This window comes from Ailuropoda melanoleuca, chromosome 11, assembly GCF_002007445.2.
Source record: "Ailuropoda melanoleuca isolate Jingjing chromosome 11, ASM200744v2, whole genome shotgun sequence".
Lineage (NCBI taxonomy): Eukaryota > Metazoa > Chordata > Mammalia > Carnivora > Ursidae > Ailuropoda > Ailuropoda melanoleuca.
Genome location: NC_048228.1, coordinates 20,074,803 through 20,095,675, shown reverse-complemented (window position 1 = coordinate 20,095,675; position 20,873 = coordinate 20,074,803). Strand labels below are relative to the sequence as shown.

General features: G+C 40.3%; 2 protein-coding genes across 8 annotated transcripts in view; one reads left to right on the top strand and one right to left on the bottom strand.

Annotated features, from left to right (window-relative positions):
• Window positions 1-474: 474 nt before the first annotated feature.
• TIFA (TRAF interacting protein with forkhead associated domain) lies at window positions 475-9,760 on the bottom strand. Of its 7 annotated transcripts, none has more exons than XM_034671372.1 (4): window positions 9,272-9,753; window positions 8,599-8,759; window positions 7,768-7,848; window positions 475-1,833 (listed from the first exon to the last, which is right to left on the bottom strand). In XM_034671372.1, the coding sequence occupies exon 4, from the start codon at window positions 1,807-1,809 to the stop codon at window positions 1,252-1,254; it is 558 nt and encodes a 185-aa protein (XP_034527263.1). In that variant the 5' UTR covers window positions 1,810-1,833; window positions 7,768-7,848; window positions 8,599-8,759; window positions 9,272-9,753; the 3' UTR covers window positions 475-1,251. The 7 variants fall into 7 exon arrangements, 4 of the variants coding, with proteins under 4 accessions (XP_034527263.1, XP_034527262.1, XP_011221089.1 ...); XM_034671371.1 differs by having other exon boundaries at window positions 7,768-7,824; XR_004628739.1 differs by lacking the exon at window positions 475-1,833 and adding an exon at window positions 4,348-4,362 and having other exon boundaries at window positions 9,272-9,760.
• A 4,973-nt stretch (window positions 9,761-14,733) lies between these two features.
• The window catches only part of ALPK1 (alpha kinase 1), a 125,945-nt gene continuing 119,805 nt past the window's right edge, over window positions 14,734-20,873 (top strand). Inside the window, exons 1-2 of the mRNA XM_019797827.2 lie at window positions 14,734-14,896; window positions 19,325-19,455. The gene's annotated coding sequence lies outside the window, so the exon portion shown is untranslated. The remainder of the gene's footprint in view (window positions 14,897-19,324; window positions 19,456-20,873) is intronic.

The following is a 20,873-nucleotide window of genomic DNA, read 5'->3' as shown; positions in this document are numbered from 1 at the left end:
AGTTAAATTTGAGGTGTCTATGAAATTCAAATGAAGACATCAAGAAGGTAATGGGATATATGTCTGTAGTTCAGAAAAGAGATCGAGGTACAAGTTCAGAAGTCATGAGCAGGTAAGTGGCATTTTAAATCATTACAGTAGGTAAGATCACCCTGGGGAAGCATAGGGGCAGAGAAGCCCAACTAGGTGTTGATATTTAGAGGTCAGGGGTAGAGAAAGTGCCCAAAGAAGCAGATTCAGGAGGGAAGCAGGAAACCACAGAATGTGGTATCACAGGAACTACTGGAGGCCATGTGCCACCACATGGAGTGAAGAACAAGGAGAACTGGAGCCAGGATGCACTGAGGGGCAGACGTAGAGGCATATTAGTCCCCAGCCACAGCCTCTACCCGAGGCCCCTGGCACTCCTCCCTTAGAGCAAGCAATCTAAGAACAGTTCTTTCCTTTCTTCAGAAAGAATTTCAAAGCACATGGTTACAGAATTAAACTGACTTTATTATATGCATGGATGCTGCTAAAATTTCAAATTCATGGAATTTAAAAATGGGTGGTACTTAAAAGTCAAATTAATATTTGGTAAGAAAACTGAAAAAGAATTCTAAACATAACACTGTTTCATTAAAATGTCCAAAATACTGGTTTTGGATGCTAACTATACACAAGGAGAACTCTATTTTTGGAAATAAACACTATTATTCTATAGAAAAGAAATCATAGAAAAGGTATTGCTCAAATAGGGCTTTCTATATTAAAACCACAATGATGCATTGACATTACTCCAAAACACATTATGCTAGCAATCCAGTACTGCAAGTACCAACAGGCTACATGTCCACAGCCTTGACCCTGAAAACAAATGGCTGCTTGTGAAATAATATGACCAAACCAAGAGATGGTTCCTTACAAAACAAAACATAGGACTATAAGCAAGCCTAAAAAGAAAATAATATAACCTTATTGAGAACACTATTCCTTCATCACCACGGATACTTCTTGTACATTAAACCTCACAGCTGTACACTTAAATACACCTCATAATTCTTAGGAATATACTTAATAATTCCTAAATACATCTAGGAATGCAACAGATGACTAAACTGATGACTAATACAATTTAAAGACTCCAAAATGATAATAAGAGATCCCAAATTTAACAACTGATGACAGTGATATACTAATAAACTGTGAAGTATCCATAAAATGTCTACAGACTTCTTCATCCTTCATGATCCTCCTCTTAGCCTTCTGTGTTCACGATTCGTTTTCATCCATTTCTGTAGGAGAAGTGTTTTGGGTGGAACAGGTTGAGTAAATACCATACTCAGGTATGGGATGCTGTAGTGGCCAGTTGTTTTCTTGCAAGAGCGATCTTGGAGACAAACTAAACTGAGTCTCAAAAAATTCTAACGACTCTCCATCTTCCTTCTCTATCAGGAACTGATACTCACCAAATCTGACCATGCACTTGTAAGGCAGGTCTATTTTATTTAGGTAGCACAGCTCCTTGTTGTCCACAAGCAGACTGGTCTTCTTACTCATATTTTTAATTTCAAAAGAGAGACCTGAACTATCAAACTTTTTAAACAGTTGCAGAGCAAACTGAACTCGGGAAACCTGTTTGTCCTGAAAGGTATAATGACAGATGTTGGAATTTCGGCCAAATTTCACCACTTCGCTGGAGGGAAGTTTTTCTCGGTTATAAAACCTTATTGATTGGAATATTCCACTTTGCAGCTGGCCAGGATGGTAAACAGTTATCTGGAGACAAGTCACTGTCTCTTCAGTATCAGCATCTTCGAAATTGGACATGATGTGTCTCAGGATCTGACCTGCCTGCAACAATCAAACCAGCATGTTAGTTCATTTCCATTTTTCAGGCATTGAAATCTTTAATTCTAATATTTTGATGAAAATCTTCTGATAGGTGATTTACTTAGACTTTAAGAAGACAATATATAGGGGCGCCTGGGTGGCTCAGTCGTTAAGCGTCTGCCTTCGGCTCAGGGCGTGATCCCGGCGTTCTGGGATCGAGCCCCACATCAGGCTCCTCTGCTGGGAGCCTGCTTCTTCCCCTCCCACTCCCCCTGCTTGTGTTCCCTCTCTTGCTGGCTGTCTCTCTCTCTGTCAAATAAATAAATAAAATCTTAAAAAAAAAAAAGACAATACATAGAATACTCAATTAACTAGCACATATGTGAAATTTTACAGCAAGTTCATGAGATTTGGTATATTTTTTCTTTTTTTAAGATTTTATTTTTTTATTTGACAGAAGGAGAGAGGGAACAGAAGCGGGGTTCCTGCTGGGCAGGGAGCCCGATGCGGGGCTGGATACCAGGACCTTGGGATCATGACCTGAGCTGAAGGCAGATGCTTAACAACTGAGCCACCCAGGCGCCCCTGGTGTTTACTTTTTCTATCTCTATTTTTCACTTCTAGTTTGACAATAAGACCTTCCCCACAACTCAGACAATAACAAGGAATGCTTGTTGATAATAAAGTGATTTTTTCTCATTTAAATAGAGTGACTTGGCCCAGAGAAAATATGACAGCTATAATTTTTAAAATCAGGGTGATCTGAATGCCCTCAGAGGATATACACATAAACAAAACCTACAGTTTATTAACTAAATTATAATTAGATGTATTACGAATTGTAAAACCTGATTAAAGAAATTTAAAAATCATAAACAAACAATTGCAACATTTATTCTTTACATCCTCACTTAGATTTCTAGTAGGTAAAAGGTTAAATATAATAGATGCTTAGCTAAGATAGGGAAGCAAGCTAAGTGTCCATCGATAGACGAATAAAGAAGATCTAGTACAAACACACACACATACATACAGGGAGAGAGAGAGAGAGAGAGGAATATTATGTGGCCATTAAAAGGGATGAGATTGTGCCATTTCCGACAACTAGAATGAACCTAGAGGGTATTATGCTAAATGAAATTAAGTCAGACTGAGAAAGACAAATACCATATGATTATACTCATATGTGGAATCTAAAAACAAATGGATAGATAAATTAAAAGCAGAATATGACCTGCAAATAGAGAACAAATTGATGGTTGGGGAGAGGGGGGCACAGAGTGCTGGGCAAAATGAGTGAAGGGGAGTGGGAGATACAGGCTTCCAGTAATAAATGAGTAAATCAAAGGAATAAAAGGCACGGCATAGGGAATACGGTCAATGATACTGTAATAGTATTGTATTGTGACAGATGGTAGCTACACTTGTGGTGAGCATAAGTATAGAGAGGTTGAATTGCTATGCTGTACACCTGAAACTAATGTAACATTGTACATCAACTATACTAAAAAAAAAAAAAAAAAACAGTAAGTGCTTTAAAAGTTTTATACTTGTAAAATTAGACATTACATAAGTCAGTTCTAAATATCATAGTCTGTACTCCTGCTGGAATTATTTATTTTTATCAATTGTTCCTAATGACTGAACAAACTGTCATTAACCACATTCTAACTGCCATTAAGAGTTAACAGCATCCCTCTAGAGCTCTTGGCGGCCCTGTGGTGCCCTCCACCTACACTTGCCTATATGCACCTTTAATAACCAGTGGGGTAAAGTAGTATAACAGGATAGGAGAAATAATTACCAAAATCTTGGGGAGATCATTCTGACACAGAACTGACATTTTAAAACTAATATATTTTAAAAGAATTAAACGAACACAATTTAAAAATTGATACAGTAAAAAGGATTTTTAAAGAGTATCTTCCCTCCACCCTAATCCTTCTAGAGTTAACCACTGTAAAAGTTGCTTTTATCCTTACAGAAATTTTCTTGTATACAACAAGCATAACTATGTGTGTGCTCATAGACACAAACACCTATGTTTATACACATAGAGAAAATTTCTTCTTACACAAACAGGAACATACTGTATTTAGTTCTAGACCTTGCATTCTTAAATTAATAATACAAATGGGTCATTTGTTTCCATATCCACACATATACATATACCTTATATTTGAACGGCTACACAGAATCCCTTTAATCTAGCATGCTGATAAATTACACCAATACAGTGATGCCCTGCGTTCCTTAAAAACTGTTTCGGGTTTGGAAATCAAGAATCTTAAGTGAAGTTGATTTGTGGTTTCATTTGCCATCTATACTAGATGTTGGTATCAGAATTATTATGCTGGTTAAAAACAAACAAACAAACAAACAAACAAACCAGGGGGGCGCCTGGGTAGCGCAGTCGTTAAGCGTCTGCCCTCGGCTCAGGGCGTGATCCCGGCATTCCAAGATCGAGTCCCACATCGGGCTCCTCCGCTGGGAGCCTGCTTCTTCCTCTCCCACTCCCCTGCTGTGTTCCCTCTCTTGCTGGCTGTCTCTCTGTCACATAAATAAATAAAATCTTAAAAAAAAAAAAAAACCAGAATGCCTTCCTTTTCTTTCTACGCTTGCTGCTATTTATTTTTAAAATACAATGTTTCCTCCTGTTTTGCAGTTATGGTGCTATTTTTTCTCTTTTATTAAATTCTTTATTTAAATTCAATTTAGTTAACATATACTATATTATTAGTTTCAGGGACAGAATTTAGTGATTCATCATTTGCATATAACACCCAATGTTCATTTACATCAAGTGCCCTCCTTAATGCCTATCACCCAATTGTCCCTTCCCCCCACCCACCTCCCCTCCAGCAACCCTCAGTTTGTTTCCTAGAGTTCAGCGTCTCTTATGGTTTGCCTCCCTCTCTATTTTCATCTTATTTTATTTTTCCTTCCTTCCCCTATGTTCATCTGTTTTGCTTCTTAAATTCCACATATGAATGAGTGCTAAAAATCAAACTCTCAATTTATTCAATCTTTCAATAAATGATATAGCTAAGCAAATTTCTTTTTTATTGATTTAGAAATATATCTTTAATTTTAAATTTACTTGTCATATATTATTTTTGGACATTATTACATCATATCACATTACCCAAGCAGACAGGACATGCCCAGCTACAAGCAGCAAAGTGAGAGGAACCGTTAAAATCATGGCCAAGGATGGTAAAAAAAATTATTATGAAACCAAGGCAGCAAGAATTAACACACAATGGGTAGAATTGTGATTTAATTATGATAATAAAGTCTCATTATTCAAGAAGTTGACAGCATTAAAGAGAATAATTATAACAAATCATCAGATGATACGATTAGTGGTTGACAAGAAAATAATTAGCTGTTAACACGTAAAGAACCTAAAAAGGAGGGGCAAGAATCTGTCAGTGATCTCAGCCTTGTCTAGGATACACTGCCATCACTCTAGTTCATTCTTGGACTTTGGACAAAAGGAGTTCCAAAAGGAGAACTGGATTAAAAACCATGGTATATTCTGGATAGTCTTTTGGTAACACCCAAATTTTGTTTTGTGTTCTTCCTATAATCAATTAGTTTAGAATTCATTCTTTCGAGAAATCTACCACCAAGAAAAGTTTGCCCCTTACAAGCTCGTACACCTAGTTCTCAGGGTAGATACATTATTCATAGCAAGGGGAAAAAACTGGCATTCTGGTTTATCAAATCAGTGGCTACAAGTGTCTTGGTGTGAATCAACTCTCAGGGCTTGACAAACTTTTGGGATCACAATTGTGACTCTCAGAATTGTGACTCTATCTCGCACTGAGGTGGACTGTACTGTCAAACTGCCCCTCCCTACCAGGCCTTGCTCCTTTAGAGGATGATACTTCCCACTTCATTGACAACCATGTCAATGAAACATGAACGGAAGTGACATAGAAGCTTATTTCCAAACAGAAGCTTTGAAAGCCACTGTGTAGTTCCACCAATCCTCTTGGCCTCTGCCACATTGGCAGTCCCCAAAACCAGCTCAGCCTCCATCCCAGAAGGGAAGGCCAAAGACAGAGCCAAAAAGGACATGTAATATGGCAAAAAAATCAAACCTTTTTTTTTAAGTCATTTGTTTCCGAGCCCTAGCATAGCCTGGGCTGACATGCATCCACATATCTAACGAAGGTACAAAATGACCGCAAACCCTGACAGTTAACAGAGTTACTACTTACTGTATGCCCCTCATGTTCCAGGTACAGTGTTAGCCATTTACACATATTGTCTCATCTTCAGAATAACCCTATGAATCACCCTTCACAGATGAGGGAGCTAAGCCTTGGAGGGTTTATCTAAGTAGCCCAGGTCACAAAGCCAGCATCAAAGGTAGGATTCAAACAGAACAGAAATACACCCTCTCTTCCCCACAGCAAATAACTGCTTCCTGTTACCAGTTAGCCCGCAAGCTATAGCAGTTAATCTGTAGAGAGGAGGGCCATGGAAGTGTACTAAAACCAGCAAGACACCAACCTAGAATCTAGTGTCAGGGAGGGAAATACACTGTTACTGCTGCCTCACAAGAGAAAGAGGCTCTGAAGCAGCAGGTTACTGTATTAGTTACCCCTAAGTCTGCATGTATGGGTATTAGCATGGACCCAGGACTCACTAGTAATTGTGGCAGGTTGTCTGGGGAGCTCCAAAGTTGAATAAATCATGGTCTCTCATCTCAAGGAACTGAGAAAATAATCTATTTGTTAATTTCCACAACTGCAAGTTCCCTCTACAAAGTGGCCTGAATCTCTGCCATTTCTGAGTGGTCAGCAGAAAGACAGGGAAGACTGAAACTAACAAAAACCCTAAAATAAACTAAAATTGGTAGGCATTTTTTTTGAAGATTTTATTTATTTATTTGAGAGAGAGAGAAAAAGTGAGAAAGGGAGCATGAGCAGGGGAAGCAGCAGGCAGAGGGAGAAGAAGGAAACTACCCACTGAGCAGGGAGCCCAGATGAGGGGACTTGGGATCACGACCTGAGCCCAAGGCAGACGCTTAACGGAGCCACCCAGGTGCCCCGGTAGATCTTAAAAAAAAAAAAAAATATCACTAGTGTGCAAATGCTTAAAAGCAGCTTTTTGAAATGTTTGACATGTTATCAAAGAAGAACAATGAGCTTATATAGCATTAACCGTGGTTACCTCTGGAGAGGGAACCTGGGGTCAGGGGTGGAAAGGAGACTTCATTGCACATTCTATACCTTTAAAATTGTATACCATGTGTACTTAATATCTAATCAAGCATTTAACAAATATTTTCTTTATAAAATTACAAACCATCTGATTTTTATGGAATTAAATGTAGGTGGAGATTAGCTAAGCATTAAAGAGATAAACTGTGATATCTGACGTCAAAAAATTGTAAAACAGGGTTTGCCTGGCTGGTTCAGTCCGTAGAGCAGGCAACTCCTGATCTCAGTGTCGTGAGTTCTAGCTCCATGATGGGTATAGAGCTTACTTAAAGAAAAAGTTGTAAAACACTGTGGTGATGTCTGATACACAGTAATACTTATATTCACATATGAACTACAATAAATAGATAAATATATAGAAATGAAAATGAGCAGGGCGCCTAGGTGGCACAGCGGTTAAGCGTCTGCCTTCGGCTCAGGGCGTGATCCTGGCGTTATCGGATCGAGCCCCACATCAGGCTTCCGCTATGAGCCTGCTTCTTCCTCTCCCACTCCCCCTGTTTGTGTTCCTTCTCTCGCTGGCTGTCTCTATCTCTGTCAAATAAATAAATAAAATCTTTAAAAAAAAAAAAAAGAAATGAAAATGAGCAAATGAACCCTGCTATCAAGAACTTTATCACAGAAAGCATAATACAGAAGGTGAGTGCTCCATTCTTGAGTGTGGGAAGAAGAGTAAACCTCTCCTTTGCTAGACACCAGGAAGGAAGTACACACTTACCTGGGAGTCTCGGAGCTGGCAAGGGAAGGGTTAGACTCTGAGGTTGCCTTCTGACGCCTCTCAAAGGAAATAAGGATAGATCTGTACAGAGGTGTTATGTGCAAAAGTATGCTAAGCCTGTTCACACTCCCACACTCCCCACCCCGCCTCTTTCTCTCCTTCCCTCTCTCTCATAGACACACCACACACACACACACACACACACACACACACACACACACACCAGCTACCCCTCCCAAAGCTGGGCAAAGCCAGTAAAGAGACATACTACCCTGAACTTGCAAAAAGTCTGTTTGGACCTCAACTGTCATGAACAAAAAGATATTTTTGGTCAAAGGAGGAGCCAGGTGTCCAAGCAGTTTACCAGAAAGTTTGGTGCCCCTGGGCAGTCATGCATGCCAAGAGGATTCTCATGCTTTAAGTTTGTTTTTTAAGGTAAGATCTACTGAAATAATAGACTTTGTTCTGGGTCATGTGTTAAGGAAGGTATTCTAGAGGTTTACTTTCATCCCTCCTCAGCTCCCACCCTATGGATAATCTCGAGAGAAAGTTAATGTCTTTGCCTTGTTGCAAGTAGCCTCTTTCCAAAGGCTCTCTCCCTGACCCACACCCAACACTGAGCTAACAGGAGGGAAGGGAAACCTGAAGCACAGCATAAGACAGGGTTATCCTCCTGACTAAGTTCCCTGGCCGGTCACCATCCCCCGTGTGGCTTCGAAAACTTCTGTGAGCTCTACTACTGTGCAGCAGAATCAATTCTTAAATAATTAGTTTTGCAAAAGGAGTCGCGAAAGCCAAAAAGAGCAAGAGGAAAACCTTAAGAGAACTCACTTTTTTCAGAGATAGTGTCTTCGTCCACTCTCCGCGATTAACCTGCACCCAATCGGATCTGCAGAGTCCAGCTTCTGGGAGGCTGTGGAAATCCGCTACGAGGTACAGCGTGGGTTCTGGCTTCCGGAGAATTTGGGAAATTCCTCCTTTCAATCTGAAAGCTGGGGAAAGTCCCAGTAAACAGGAGATTACTATGCTTTCCTAACGAACCACTGAGGCAAGGAGAGCAGGGCCAGAAGAACCCTCAGCAGAGAACCCGGAGCTCCAGGGAGCCCGAGGAACGGCACAAAAGTCTCCTGGGGGACGCCGAGGGGATTCGCGCACAATTGCTCTGTGAGCCACACTTGACAAATGGAATTCTTTTTTGTTCTCTGATTAGAGGGGGTGAAAAAAACCTCTTGCAAAGCACGGAAAATTATAAAGAAAACACACCCCATCTCCGGCATTTCCTTCCATTATTCCCCCTCGCGTTTATAAATATGCCTGTTTTCTAACGCTGGGGCCACGCCGTATCGAATTGTTCGAGCGCGCCTGTGCGCTGAGCCCGCGGAGCAGTGGGTGTGACTTTCTGCAGAGCACCGCCAAGGCCTCCTCGACAAAGCTTCCCTCTCGGGGCGATGAACAAACAAGACACACTCCCCGCTTCACCCCCAGACCGCAGCCCGCCAGGTACCTTGCGGCCCGGGAGTCGGTGAACTAACTTTCCGGAGCGGCTTCGCTTTCCGGGCTCCGCACGAGACTCATGGAGGCCACCCCGCGGAGGCTGGAGTCGGGGGACGGTCACCGCCCGGCGCCCTCACCCACACTAGAAAGCGCCAGCCGGCCCCGCCGCGGCTCCTGCAGGAGGGAGAGGGCGGGTGCGAGCCAAGGGGGGGCGGGGCCGAATTGGGGGGTGGAGGGGGGCAGACGCGACCGAACCGGGGAGTGGGCGGCTGCGGGTCGCTGGTCCTCCGGCGCGCGCCACCTCTCCTCCCACTCCCGGCCGACTGCGCCCCCTAGCCGCCCCCAAAGCCTTTATAAAGCCCGGACGAAAGCGCCGAGGTTCTCAGGCCCCGCCCGCACCTGCGCCCGCACCCTCCCTCCTCCGCCGGGTGTCTGCGGCCCGGATGCCGGATCCACGGGAAGCCCAGCCCCCCCCCCGACTGCCTTGCTGAGCTTCCAGGCCAGGTCTGAGGTGCAGTACAGTGGTGGGGACCTCACCTCCCCAGACAGGTGGCCCCTCCGAAGAGGATGTGGCTAGTGAGCTAGATTTTGAAAAGGGAACAGAATCATTTCAACGTTGAGAGCCATTCACCTCTCCCCGCCCTTCCGCCGCCTCACTTCAAGTGTTGGTCTAAGACCGGGTATGGGTAGGCAGAGAGTTGAACTTCGTTCCTAAACCAACCAGGTACACGGCTCCTATTATTCATTTAGTCATCACAGTCGGGAGAGTAGGTCCCCGTTGCAGGTGAGTAAACTGCGGCTCTGAGAGTGGCTAAGTGCCACGTGGAGCAAGAGCAGAGAAAGGATTTGAATGTCCCCCTGAGCTCCAAATCAGCCCGCGGCTGCCCATGATGCCCTCACCTTAAGCCAGACCAGTCCAGGGGCTTCCTCTCCCACCCCATCCACCTGAAGGGAGCCCTCACTCAACATCAGGGTCTGGGGTTCCACAAATACAGGCTGGTACATGGTGCATTGAGAAACAGTTAACCTCCCAGGAGTCCTTTATAGCTTCCAAAAATAATAAAATTAAAAATATATGTATTTTTTTATATATAGTATTTTTCTGCCTCAGGGAGAAGGTTTGAAATGAACTAAAGGTGGAGAGAGCGGGGTAGGAGTGAGACTCCAAATAAGGAGTAGAAGAGAGGAGGGAGGACAAAGCTAGCAGTGCCTGAGGTCAAACTGGCCCACTTACTCCAGAGGTTGGGAATCTACCCACCAATTCTGGTAGGTGTCACATAGAAGTCATTCATCTGTCTGGCTTCTGACCCTGACTTGCAGGACAGTTGCTCGTTTGCAGGTCAGTTTCGTTGACAATAAAATGGCATTGATACTTGCTGCTTCCCCATCTGATAAAAGAGATTCTATGAGGGATTAAATTTTGACCTCTCAAAGTTAGGTATAATCAGGAACCTTAAGCAGGGTGAAGGAAGAGTACAACTACAAATGAGGCTGATTCTTGTAAGGCTGCAATTTTGTTTGTTAATCATCAACATTTATTATCTCTTCTCAGAAGTGGAGATAGCCAGACTGTCTTCTTTCAGCTGAAGAACATTAGAGCATGTGGAAGGTAAGATATGTAACTTGACTATACCCATAAACCTATACAATAGAATAATATTATCAGAATTGGAGTAGTAGATGTTATTAATAACACTAATAAAGAAAATGCAGCAATTACCAAAATTTATGATGCTGAATATTATTTCATTTTTCTGTTCCCTTTAAGTATTCCTAGGCTACCAATTTAGGAAGAGATTAAAAGGAACCCTTCAGAGAAATGGATACCCAAAAGTCAGGCTAGAATTGTTTATCAAGGCAAAACAGAAGAAAACAATAGGCAGGTATGTTGTTGATACAAAAAAGAGGGATTTACTACTCGAAATATCAGTGATGAATCATTTAATGTGAAAATAACATAAAATGCACACAATCTATTTTTCAATGGAAAGAATCTCAAAGATAGTTTTTAGATACTTTCAGTAGCCTGTAATTAAGCAGATATACCTGAAAGCCTATTGTATTTCACTTAGGATCAAAAATAGAGGAAGTTAATTTGTGGTAATACAGTCATACCTTATAGGGAAAAAAAGTATTGTTTGTTTATGCTGTTTGCTAGTAATTGGGTTATATAAAACCCACCTTCTGTTCAATGCACTCTAAGCCCCTTGGATACACACTCACTAACTCTCCACTGCCAAGCTCAGATGCCCAGATTTGGGGTAACTCAGCTCAGGAGTGCCTCATTTCATGGCTGATGCTTTCTATCAACCCATGAAAATACTCAGAATTACTTGAGATTTAACTCGTTTAACTCTTGTTCCATATTCTCTAAATGGGAGACAAGTGGAAGCCTGAAGTGTTGGGATTGGGACGAAGGAAAGCTAATGTGGACTTCTCTTCCTCCTCCCTATTGCTGGAGTCAAGTGACTACAATTAAAACGAACAACTTAGATTTATGTGGAAAGCTCTGCCAGTTGCACTACTAAGAAAAAACCAAAGTGCTGAACAAAAATGCTGCCATTTGTAGAAAAAAAACAAAAACAAAAAAACCTGTCTGTAAATGAATGAACTATCTGCAAAGAAATCCAAGAAACAGAATGATTAATCTGAGAAAAAGAATTTGGGAGAGAGAATACAGAAGATCTATGTGGGGAAATAATTTTCACTGTGTACTTTTTCATACTGTTTGGCTTTTGTCTCATTTGCATGCATTATGGTTACACACCCCAAAAAAACAGCTTTTAAAAGAAAAGCCAAGTAAGAGAAGTCTCCCAAGAGACAGGTTTCAATGCTCTAATTCCTCAATATTTCTCGTAAGACAGAAGACTGCAATAGAATTCAGGCTCCCAAGAGAGTGGTCAGATGGTGAGGTGAAAATTAGAGTCTGCAAAGGCAGGGCACCGGAAGGTGGAGGAGGAGGAGTCAGTCTGTTCGGGGCCATCTGTTCTGCCCCTCTCCGGAGACAGGTGTGGGAAAGTTCTGTGGAAAGCAGAATTCTAAGATAGCCCCCAACATACCACCGACTGGTGTATGCAATTGATATAACCTTCTCCCCTTGAATGTGGGCAGAACCTGTGACTGTGGTGGGCTATCACTTCTATTACTAGGTTTCTAATCAGTTGTCTTTAAGATAATCCAAAGGGAAATTATCTAGCTGGGCTGTGCCTAATCACGTGAATCCTCAAAAGGGACTGAGCCCTTCAGGAAGGCAGAGACATATGCCCCTGTTGGCCAAGAACTGCCTATGGAGACCACGTGGCAAGGAACTACTGGTGGTATCTAGGAGCTAAGAGTAGTCCCCAGCCAACAGCTAGCAAGAAAATGGGAACCTCAGTGCTACAACTAGAATTCTGCCAACAAGAATTGAAGGAGACCCCAAGCCTCAGATTAGAATTGTAGCATTCTCAACTATAATGTGCCCAGACTTCTGACTGACAGAAACATGGAAATAATAAATGGGTGCTGGGTTGTTGGGGTTTTTTTGCTTGTTTTTGTATATCATAGAACCTTTATTATTTTTTCTTCTAAATTCTTAAATATTATGTAACATCCATGTTTTAGTTATGATACCATTTACAGACATTTAAAATGCAACTTCATGGGGCACCTGAGTTGGCTCAGTGGGTTGAGCGCCCATTCTTGATTTTGGTTCAGGTCTCAGTCTCAGGGTTGTGAGTTTGAGCAGCGGGTCAGGCTCCGTGCTGAGCAGCTGAGCAGGGAATCTGCTTGCCCCCCTTCCTCCTCCTGCTGGTGTGTGTCTGTGTGTGTGTGTGTGTGTGTGTGTGTGTGTATACGCACTCTCTCTCAAAAACTCAGTAAAATCTTAAAAAAAATAAAATGCATCTTCACTTGCAAATATTTTACATTTTGTCTATAGAACAGACAATTTAATGGGTCCTACTTTATGCTGCTAAATTTGTGGTAATTTTTTATGCAACAATAGAACACTAATAAAGTTTTTTTGTTAGAGGATCTCAGTGGATTATGAGAGACCCCAATAGATCCTGGTCCTAATAATGAGATCTAGAGGCTTTGTAAGCAGGAAAAAGGGGCCAATTTTGGGGGGTGCATTAAATCTCCCTATCACGTGTCCTCCAAACCAAGTAACTTAATCTTTCCCTTGTTGAATCTAAACTTTATCATACAGTACTCCTCACTGGTGTAATTTTTAGGAAAAAAGTAAAACAAAACCCAAAAGCCTCCCCCCTCCTTTAATATTATACTTAAGTATTTACATTGCATTTGTTAGTGCTTCTTCATTAGTTTTTAAAATCTGAGGAATCGCTAGCATCTTAACAAATAACACTTTATGCTACTAATGAGGGGTTAGAAGCTATACATTATTTAATTTATAGCACAATAATTTTATTTTCTCATTGCCTTGAATAAATGCCGTATCTGGAATAAGTTCTCCATCTATCCTCTATCTCTAGTTTTCTCTTTATGTTTACCATAATTGTGCTGCCGACAAAGTGCATAATTCTGGGGAAAAAGTTCCAGAATAACATTCTGGCCATTAACCCCATAGAAATATCATTTTTCCTTGCTGTTTGGGGCTTTCATGTTTATTATATGATTAGTTATATGATATAATAAAAAGGTTAAGTTAGTCTTGAGCTCATCTTGCTCCAACCCTGACGTAATTCAGAAGTGTAACCCCTTCGGAACATAGGCTCCATGTGCATATTTTATTTAATCTAGGCTTAAATGGAAAGATTCTCTTTCTACTCTCCTTATGTATCTTACTTTTCAGCATTTAAAAATATTCCCTATGGGGCGCCTGGGTGGCACAGCGGTTAAGCGTCTGCCTTCGGCTCAGGGCATGATCCCGGCGTTATAGGATCGAGCCCCACATCAGGCTCTTCCTCTATGAGCCTGCTTCTTCCTCTCCCACTCCCCCTGCTTGTGTTTCCTCTCTCGCTGGCTGTCTCTATCTCTGTTGAATAAAGAAATTTAAAAATCTTTAAAAAAAATAAAATAAAAATAAAAAAATAATAAAAAAATAAAAATATTCCCTCTGCTTTCTGCCACCACGTCACTGAATTAGTTCTTGTTAAAGCTACCTTTGACCTACTTGCCAAGCCAGCGGACACTTTCCTGTCCTCATCCTTTGTCACTTCTCGGCACCATTTAGTACTGTTGACCACTCTCACTTTGAAATAGAACCCTAATATGAGTTTGTCTTTTGATAATAGATCAAAAACAATGTCACGTTCATTGTTCTTGCTGACGCTCTTTTTCTTTGGCCCTCAGGGGACTGACTCTCCATTCTGACTTCATTCAGATAAGGAGTTTCCTTGCACTTTGTTTAAAAGAACAAACTTCTCTGTAGTAATACAACTCCCAGAATACCTCTCATTAAAGCCATCCCTAAAGGGGTGTGTCTTATGTTGCAAAATTTGGAAGTCTCAGAGTTAAATTACGCAATCAGGTTCTTAGACAGTGACAGACTGTTTTCTTTCAAATTTCTACTTCCTGATACCGAGGCTGTTTATGAGAAACAGTGTATTTCTGGGAGATTGTCCTAAAATTAACCTTTTCAGAGTTAGATTTGCTGGTCTTAAAAGTGTTTTTCCTCTTCTTCGAGACAAAGGTGAGTATCGTTAGCCTTTAAATGACAAAACACAGTAGATGTGGGTACAAAAGGTGGCATAATGTGTAAGAAGGTATTGTTTTGAACTGTGACCTTGTTTCTACTTCCTGATCTTGTCTACATTTAAATAACTTTAAAGCTTTAAGAATACTTGCACTTCTAAAAAATGCCACAGAGAGGGGGTAAGGGTTGGGAAGGAGAAGGAACAGTAAACTTAGGTTACTGGGAGAAGGGGAAAAGGAACCTGTTTTTTTAGAAGGGGTTTTTTGTTGTTGATTTTTGGGTTTTTTTTGTTGTTGTTGTTTTGTTTTTTTAGAAGGTTTTAGTAACAAAGTCTTTATGTGAGGGACCTTGCTGTTGAACATCTGGCTTTGTCACTGAATCAAGATGTTTGATTAAAGCATTATAATGAAGCATCAAACTTTACATCAGAACCAGGGGATGTACTGTATGGTGATTAACATAATATAATAAAATAAAATTAATTAAAAAAAAAAGCATTAAAGAAGTGTGATTACTTACGTGAAAAATTAACCCTGGGACTTTTGCCTGGAGTGCATAGGTAATCATAACGGAGACCATCACTTATATGATGACCTCAGTGATTTTGCCAGGAAACGGATAAGAGTGGAGAATTACTCTTTTCATTTGGGAAGAACTGACAGGAATTCTGGGTGTGGTGAAGCATTATGTAGACAGAAAGCATCTAGAAAAATTAAATTCCTTCATGCTTTATTCAAGAGTCCTTTCATTAACAAATTTTGTCATTTGAAGTTAGTGCTCTAGACTACTTTGGAAAGTCACAAATTAGGACCTTTAGAACAGTTTGGGACTTTCAGGTGGGTGAGAGTGCAGAGGCAGGGTCAGAAAGGAGGGATTTATGTCACAACATAATGGCACCTCTGTAATATTTGTTTCTGTCTCCTCTGCCTTTTCTTTTTACTTAGTACAGCTAGTACTTTTATGAGAAGCAATATCTGCTTTTGGCTGATACCTCATTGTTAAGAACATTTAAATTCCTGGGGCGCCTGGGTGGCACAGCGGTTAAGCGTTTGCCTTCGGCTCAGGGCGTGATCCCGGCGTTGTGGGATCGAGCCCCACATCAGGCTCCTCTGCTATGAGCCTGCTTCTTCCTCTCCCACTCCCCCTGCTTGTGTTCCCTCTCTCGCTGGCTGTCTCTATCTCTGTCAAATAAATAAATAAAATCTTTAAAAAAAAAAAAAAAGAACATTTAAATTCCTTACACATAATCACTGCTGCTGTTCAAGTCCATACATGATGCTGCAGCATAGTCTCCAATGCTCCTTGGTTTCTCCTCTTTCCTCCTTGGCCTCAAATACAACTGAACTATATAGAGCATTGTAATTATACCACAGAAGCTGTGCAGCCCATCTAGATGGGGTGTCAGCAGATTACATGTATGGTGAGCACAATTTTGGGTAGGGCTGGGTATAGGCACCTCAGAGACACACCGGACCTAAACAAATGCCAAGTCAAGTCTTTATATCCAGTGACCAAAATAATTTGCTTATCTCTTTCCGCCTCTCCTTCCAAATTCTGTCAACCTGCAGCCTCAAGAGAAACAAAACATTTAAAAGTGTTCTGGCAATAATTTACTCCACTTCAAATATCTTTTGAATCGGAGATGAATGAATTCTCCAAGTTCTTCCCCAACAAGACACCAGAATTTTATAGTATCCTTCACTGGCATGAGTAATGTTAAGGTGGCTGGTGAGTGGCAAAGAATTGCACAAAGAGTAAAGCAACAAGCAGGAGAGAGTTTATTCACTCTCCAAGGGAGGACAAGGGCCAGACATCAAGAGAGATGTCGGCCTGAGTTTCTGTTAGGTTGGGCTTTTTAATGGGTTTTGAAGGATGTGAGAGGATTGCAGCTATGCCCATGACGGGGCGGGGGGTGGCAGGACTCTTACCCAGTAGAGCTTGAGGTGACAGGTTTCTCGAGGAGCTCTCTCCAGGGCTTGTCCAGGATATATGTTGTGGTCAGTCTAGAGAAGAATGTATTTCGTAGTTGGGGTCTATTTTCTGAGAAGAAAGTGTACCATGACCTAGAAAAACAAAGAGTGAGGGCCAGGTATAAACACCTGTAAATTTTGTCTGTAAGATTGGCTGGGGAGGAGGCTTTCAATAGATTCCTTTCAAGAAAGGAGCCAATAGGGGCGCCTGGGTGGCAGAGCGGTTGGGCGTCTGCCTTCGGCTCAGGGCGTGATCCCGGCATTGTGGGATCGAGCCCCACGTCAGGCTCCTCTGCTGTGAGCCTGCTTCTTCCTCTCCCACTCCCCCTCCTTGTGTTCCCTCTCTCGCTGGCTGTCTCTGTCTCTGTCTCTGTCTTATAAATAAAAAAAAAAAAAAAAAAAAAAAAAAAAAAAGGAGCCAATAATTACTTTAAACTTATATGCGTGTATATAAATATATATACACACACGCATATATATATTTAAAGCTGTATGTAAGTCATGATGGATGTTATAAAATCTCACATAAGATAATACTGTGTGATGAGCACACCTGATATATTAAGCTCTAACAATCTCCCCTTAAGGCCTGTGTGATCTGAGTTTGGGTTTAGAACCTGGAATTTTCTTTAAGAATAAATGTATTCATTTCAAAATATTTCTGAAACTCCATGGTTTCTCCCATTCCAAAAGAATTCACTGACCCCTTTCCCCCAAACACAGTACACATACTACTTTTACTGTCCCTTAATCTATTTCAGATGATGATGGCTTTTTAGCATAAAATGTTCATTGAAAATGCTTTCCTGGAATTTTAAGCACCTATGTTTTAGAGAATTTTAATAGGAATGTGCATTCAAATTTTTGATGTAAACTCATGCCATATTTTTGTTATTGTATCTGTTTCCTCTCTATATGGGGGACTCTTTGTTTCTTGTTATCATTGACAGTGATGTTGATTTTTGCAGGATGTTGTAATTTCCTGTGTTTATAGAGTTCTGTGAGATAGATAAATTTAAAAATAAGAATGTTATCTGGTGCTATTATTCTTCTATGTGTAAGGAACAAAAAGAGATGACCATAGCTTTAATATCAGTTATATATTAATACAATTTTCTCGAAGTGTGGTGTACAAACTACTGATTTTAGGTAGCATGTGTCCAAACTTTGAAAAATTTGAGTTTTATCCTTCATTTAATGTGAATTAAAAATATAATTAGCTTGGGGCACCTAGATGGCTCAGTCGTTGAGCATCTGACTCTTGATTTTGGCTCAGATCATAATCTCAGGGTCATGGGATCAAGCCTGGTGTCAGGCTCTGCGCTCAGGGCAGAGTCTGCTTGTGATTCTCTCTCTCCTTCTCCCTCTGCCCCTCCCCCTGCTTGCATGCGCTCTCTCTAAAGAAGTAAATAAATAAATAAATAATATTTTTAAAAACCAAATAATTAGCTCATAAAATTTATGATTTCATGGATACTATTGCTCAGGACGATGTTAAGTGGAAAGAAAGTGAGGTGTTTACTACTGATTTTAAGGAAATGAGTAAATAAATACTCTTATAGGTAGTATGCAGCTATGGTAAAAATTGTGAAGGTGGCAGGTAAATGGCTAAAGTTCTGGAAATATTGAACTAATGTGTTTGATAAGTGGATATTTTCTGAACCACTGCAAAAATTTGAACCTTACTGGTCCTTGGTTACACAGCTCACTTAGTAATACAATCTGAAATTTCTTGATTATAGACGTACAAAATAGTTGATAGAAAATGCTTTAGCATTTTATCATATCTTCAGTCCTCATGAATTGCCATAAAATTGGAGGTATGTAGAAGGTAGCCAATATTTTTTGAAATAAGAATCATAGAGAGGATAGGCGTGCCTGGGTGGCTCAGTCAGTTGACCAACTTTTGATTTTGGCTCAGGTCATGATCTCAGGGTCATGGCATCAGCCTGCATCAGTCTCTGCACTCAGCATAGAGCCTGCTTAGGATTCTCTCCCTCTCCCTCTGCCCCTTCCCCAGCTCTCTCTCTCTCTCTCTCAAATAAATAAATCAAAAAAAAATCATAGAGAGGATAAATCATATCAGAGTAAGCAGTATAGTTCTATTCTGCCTGTTTCACCCAGATACCAATATCTTTGAAGGGCAGAGAGGGGTGGTGTGGGCTAAATGGTGGGAGAGGAGGAGGGGACCATAAGCATCGTCTAGGTCAGGGATCATTAATGTATCAGAAAGTGTGCCAATGGCCCTTAAAAAATGGTCATATTGGTAATTTCTTTTAGGGAATCCATTCTAAAAGGATATAATTCTTAATATGGAGAAAATTCACAAAGATGTTTATCATAAAGGTATTTATGATAACAATGAATTCTAAGCATTCGAACAAAAGGGAAAGGTTAAGCGAATCATAGTACAGTAGTCCCTCCTTATCCATGGTTTTGCTTTCCATGGTTTCAGGTATCTGCAGTCAGTCGCCACCAGAAGCAGATGATCTTCCTTCTGACAGTTCGTCACATGCCTGCATCATTCACCTCACTTCATCTCCTCACATAGGCATTTTATCGGCTCACATCACCACAAGAAGAATGGTGAGTACAGTAGAGGCATATGTCATTTTATCGTGATCGCTTTATTGCACTTTACAGATACTGAGGTTTTTATACAAACTGAAGGTTTGTGACAACCCTGTGTCAAACAAATCTGTCAGTGCTGGTTTTCCAGCAACATTTGCTCACTTTGTGTCTCAGTGTCACATTTTGGTAATTCTCTCAATGTTTCAAACTTTGTCGTTATTGTTATGTTTGCTATGGTGATCTGTGATGAGTGATTACAACTTACTGAAAGCTCAGATGATGATTAGCATTTTCTACCAATAAAGTATTTTTTCATTAAGGTATGCACATTTTTTTAGACATAATGCTATTCCACACTTAATAGACAAAGGTATAGTGTAAACATAACTTTTATATGCACTGGGAAACCAAAAAGTTCATTTGGCTCACTTTATTGCAATATTCATTTTATTGTGGTGGTCTAGAACTGAATCTGAAATATCTTAAAGGTATGCCTGTACAATAAGGTGTTTTGAGAGAGAGAGAGAGAGAGTTACCACATTCACATGTTTTATTACAGTATATTGTTATAACTGTTGTATTTTATTATTGTTGTTGTTAATGTCTTCCTGTGCCCAATTTATAAATTAAACTTTATGCATGTATGTATAGGAAAAATACAGTATATATAGGGTTCAATATGCTTCAGGTATCCATGGTCTTGGAATATATCCCTCAAGGATGGGGGGTGCCTACTCTATATCTGTGAGACAAGATGAAGAATAGTACCAGCATAGAAAATGCTGAGTGAAAAACAGATTCAGGGTCAATTAATTATCATACTTAGAACTACATAATACATACATAAGATATAGATAGATGTAAATTCACAAATATACTAAAAGTGGTTGTTGTCTTACAGTGATAGATTAATTGTTCCTTTTCCTTTTTTCTATGTATATGAAATATATTTTTTATATTGACTTTTATATTATTATATAACATACTTATATTACTTTTTGACAAAACTAGTAGAATGTGTTAAATAAAACTATGCTGCTGTCTAGTAAATGCAACTGTGCAGTCTTTGGAAAATAAATCTTACCTTTTCTTTATTTGGCATACAAATAACTGGCTATTTGAAAAAGAGAGGATTGAGTCTCAGTGCTAGAGTGAAGAGGCATAGCAGAGCCAGAGAACATAGATGGAAATACCAGTTGAAACACTTACTCTCAGTTGATTTTTCTGGCATTGATTGCTTCAGTCTCAACCATGGTTTTTACTGCAGTCAACTTATTCTTTTGTTTTGAGGAAAGGGAAAAAGGAGGGAAATAGGAATAGGAACTTTATATGATATATATGCCAATATTTTCCTAATTAGTTTCTCATTCTTTTGGATTCCTATCACCTGCAGTCATACATTTATGTCTATACGTGTTGTACTTACATTTATT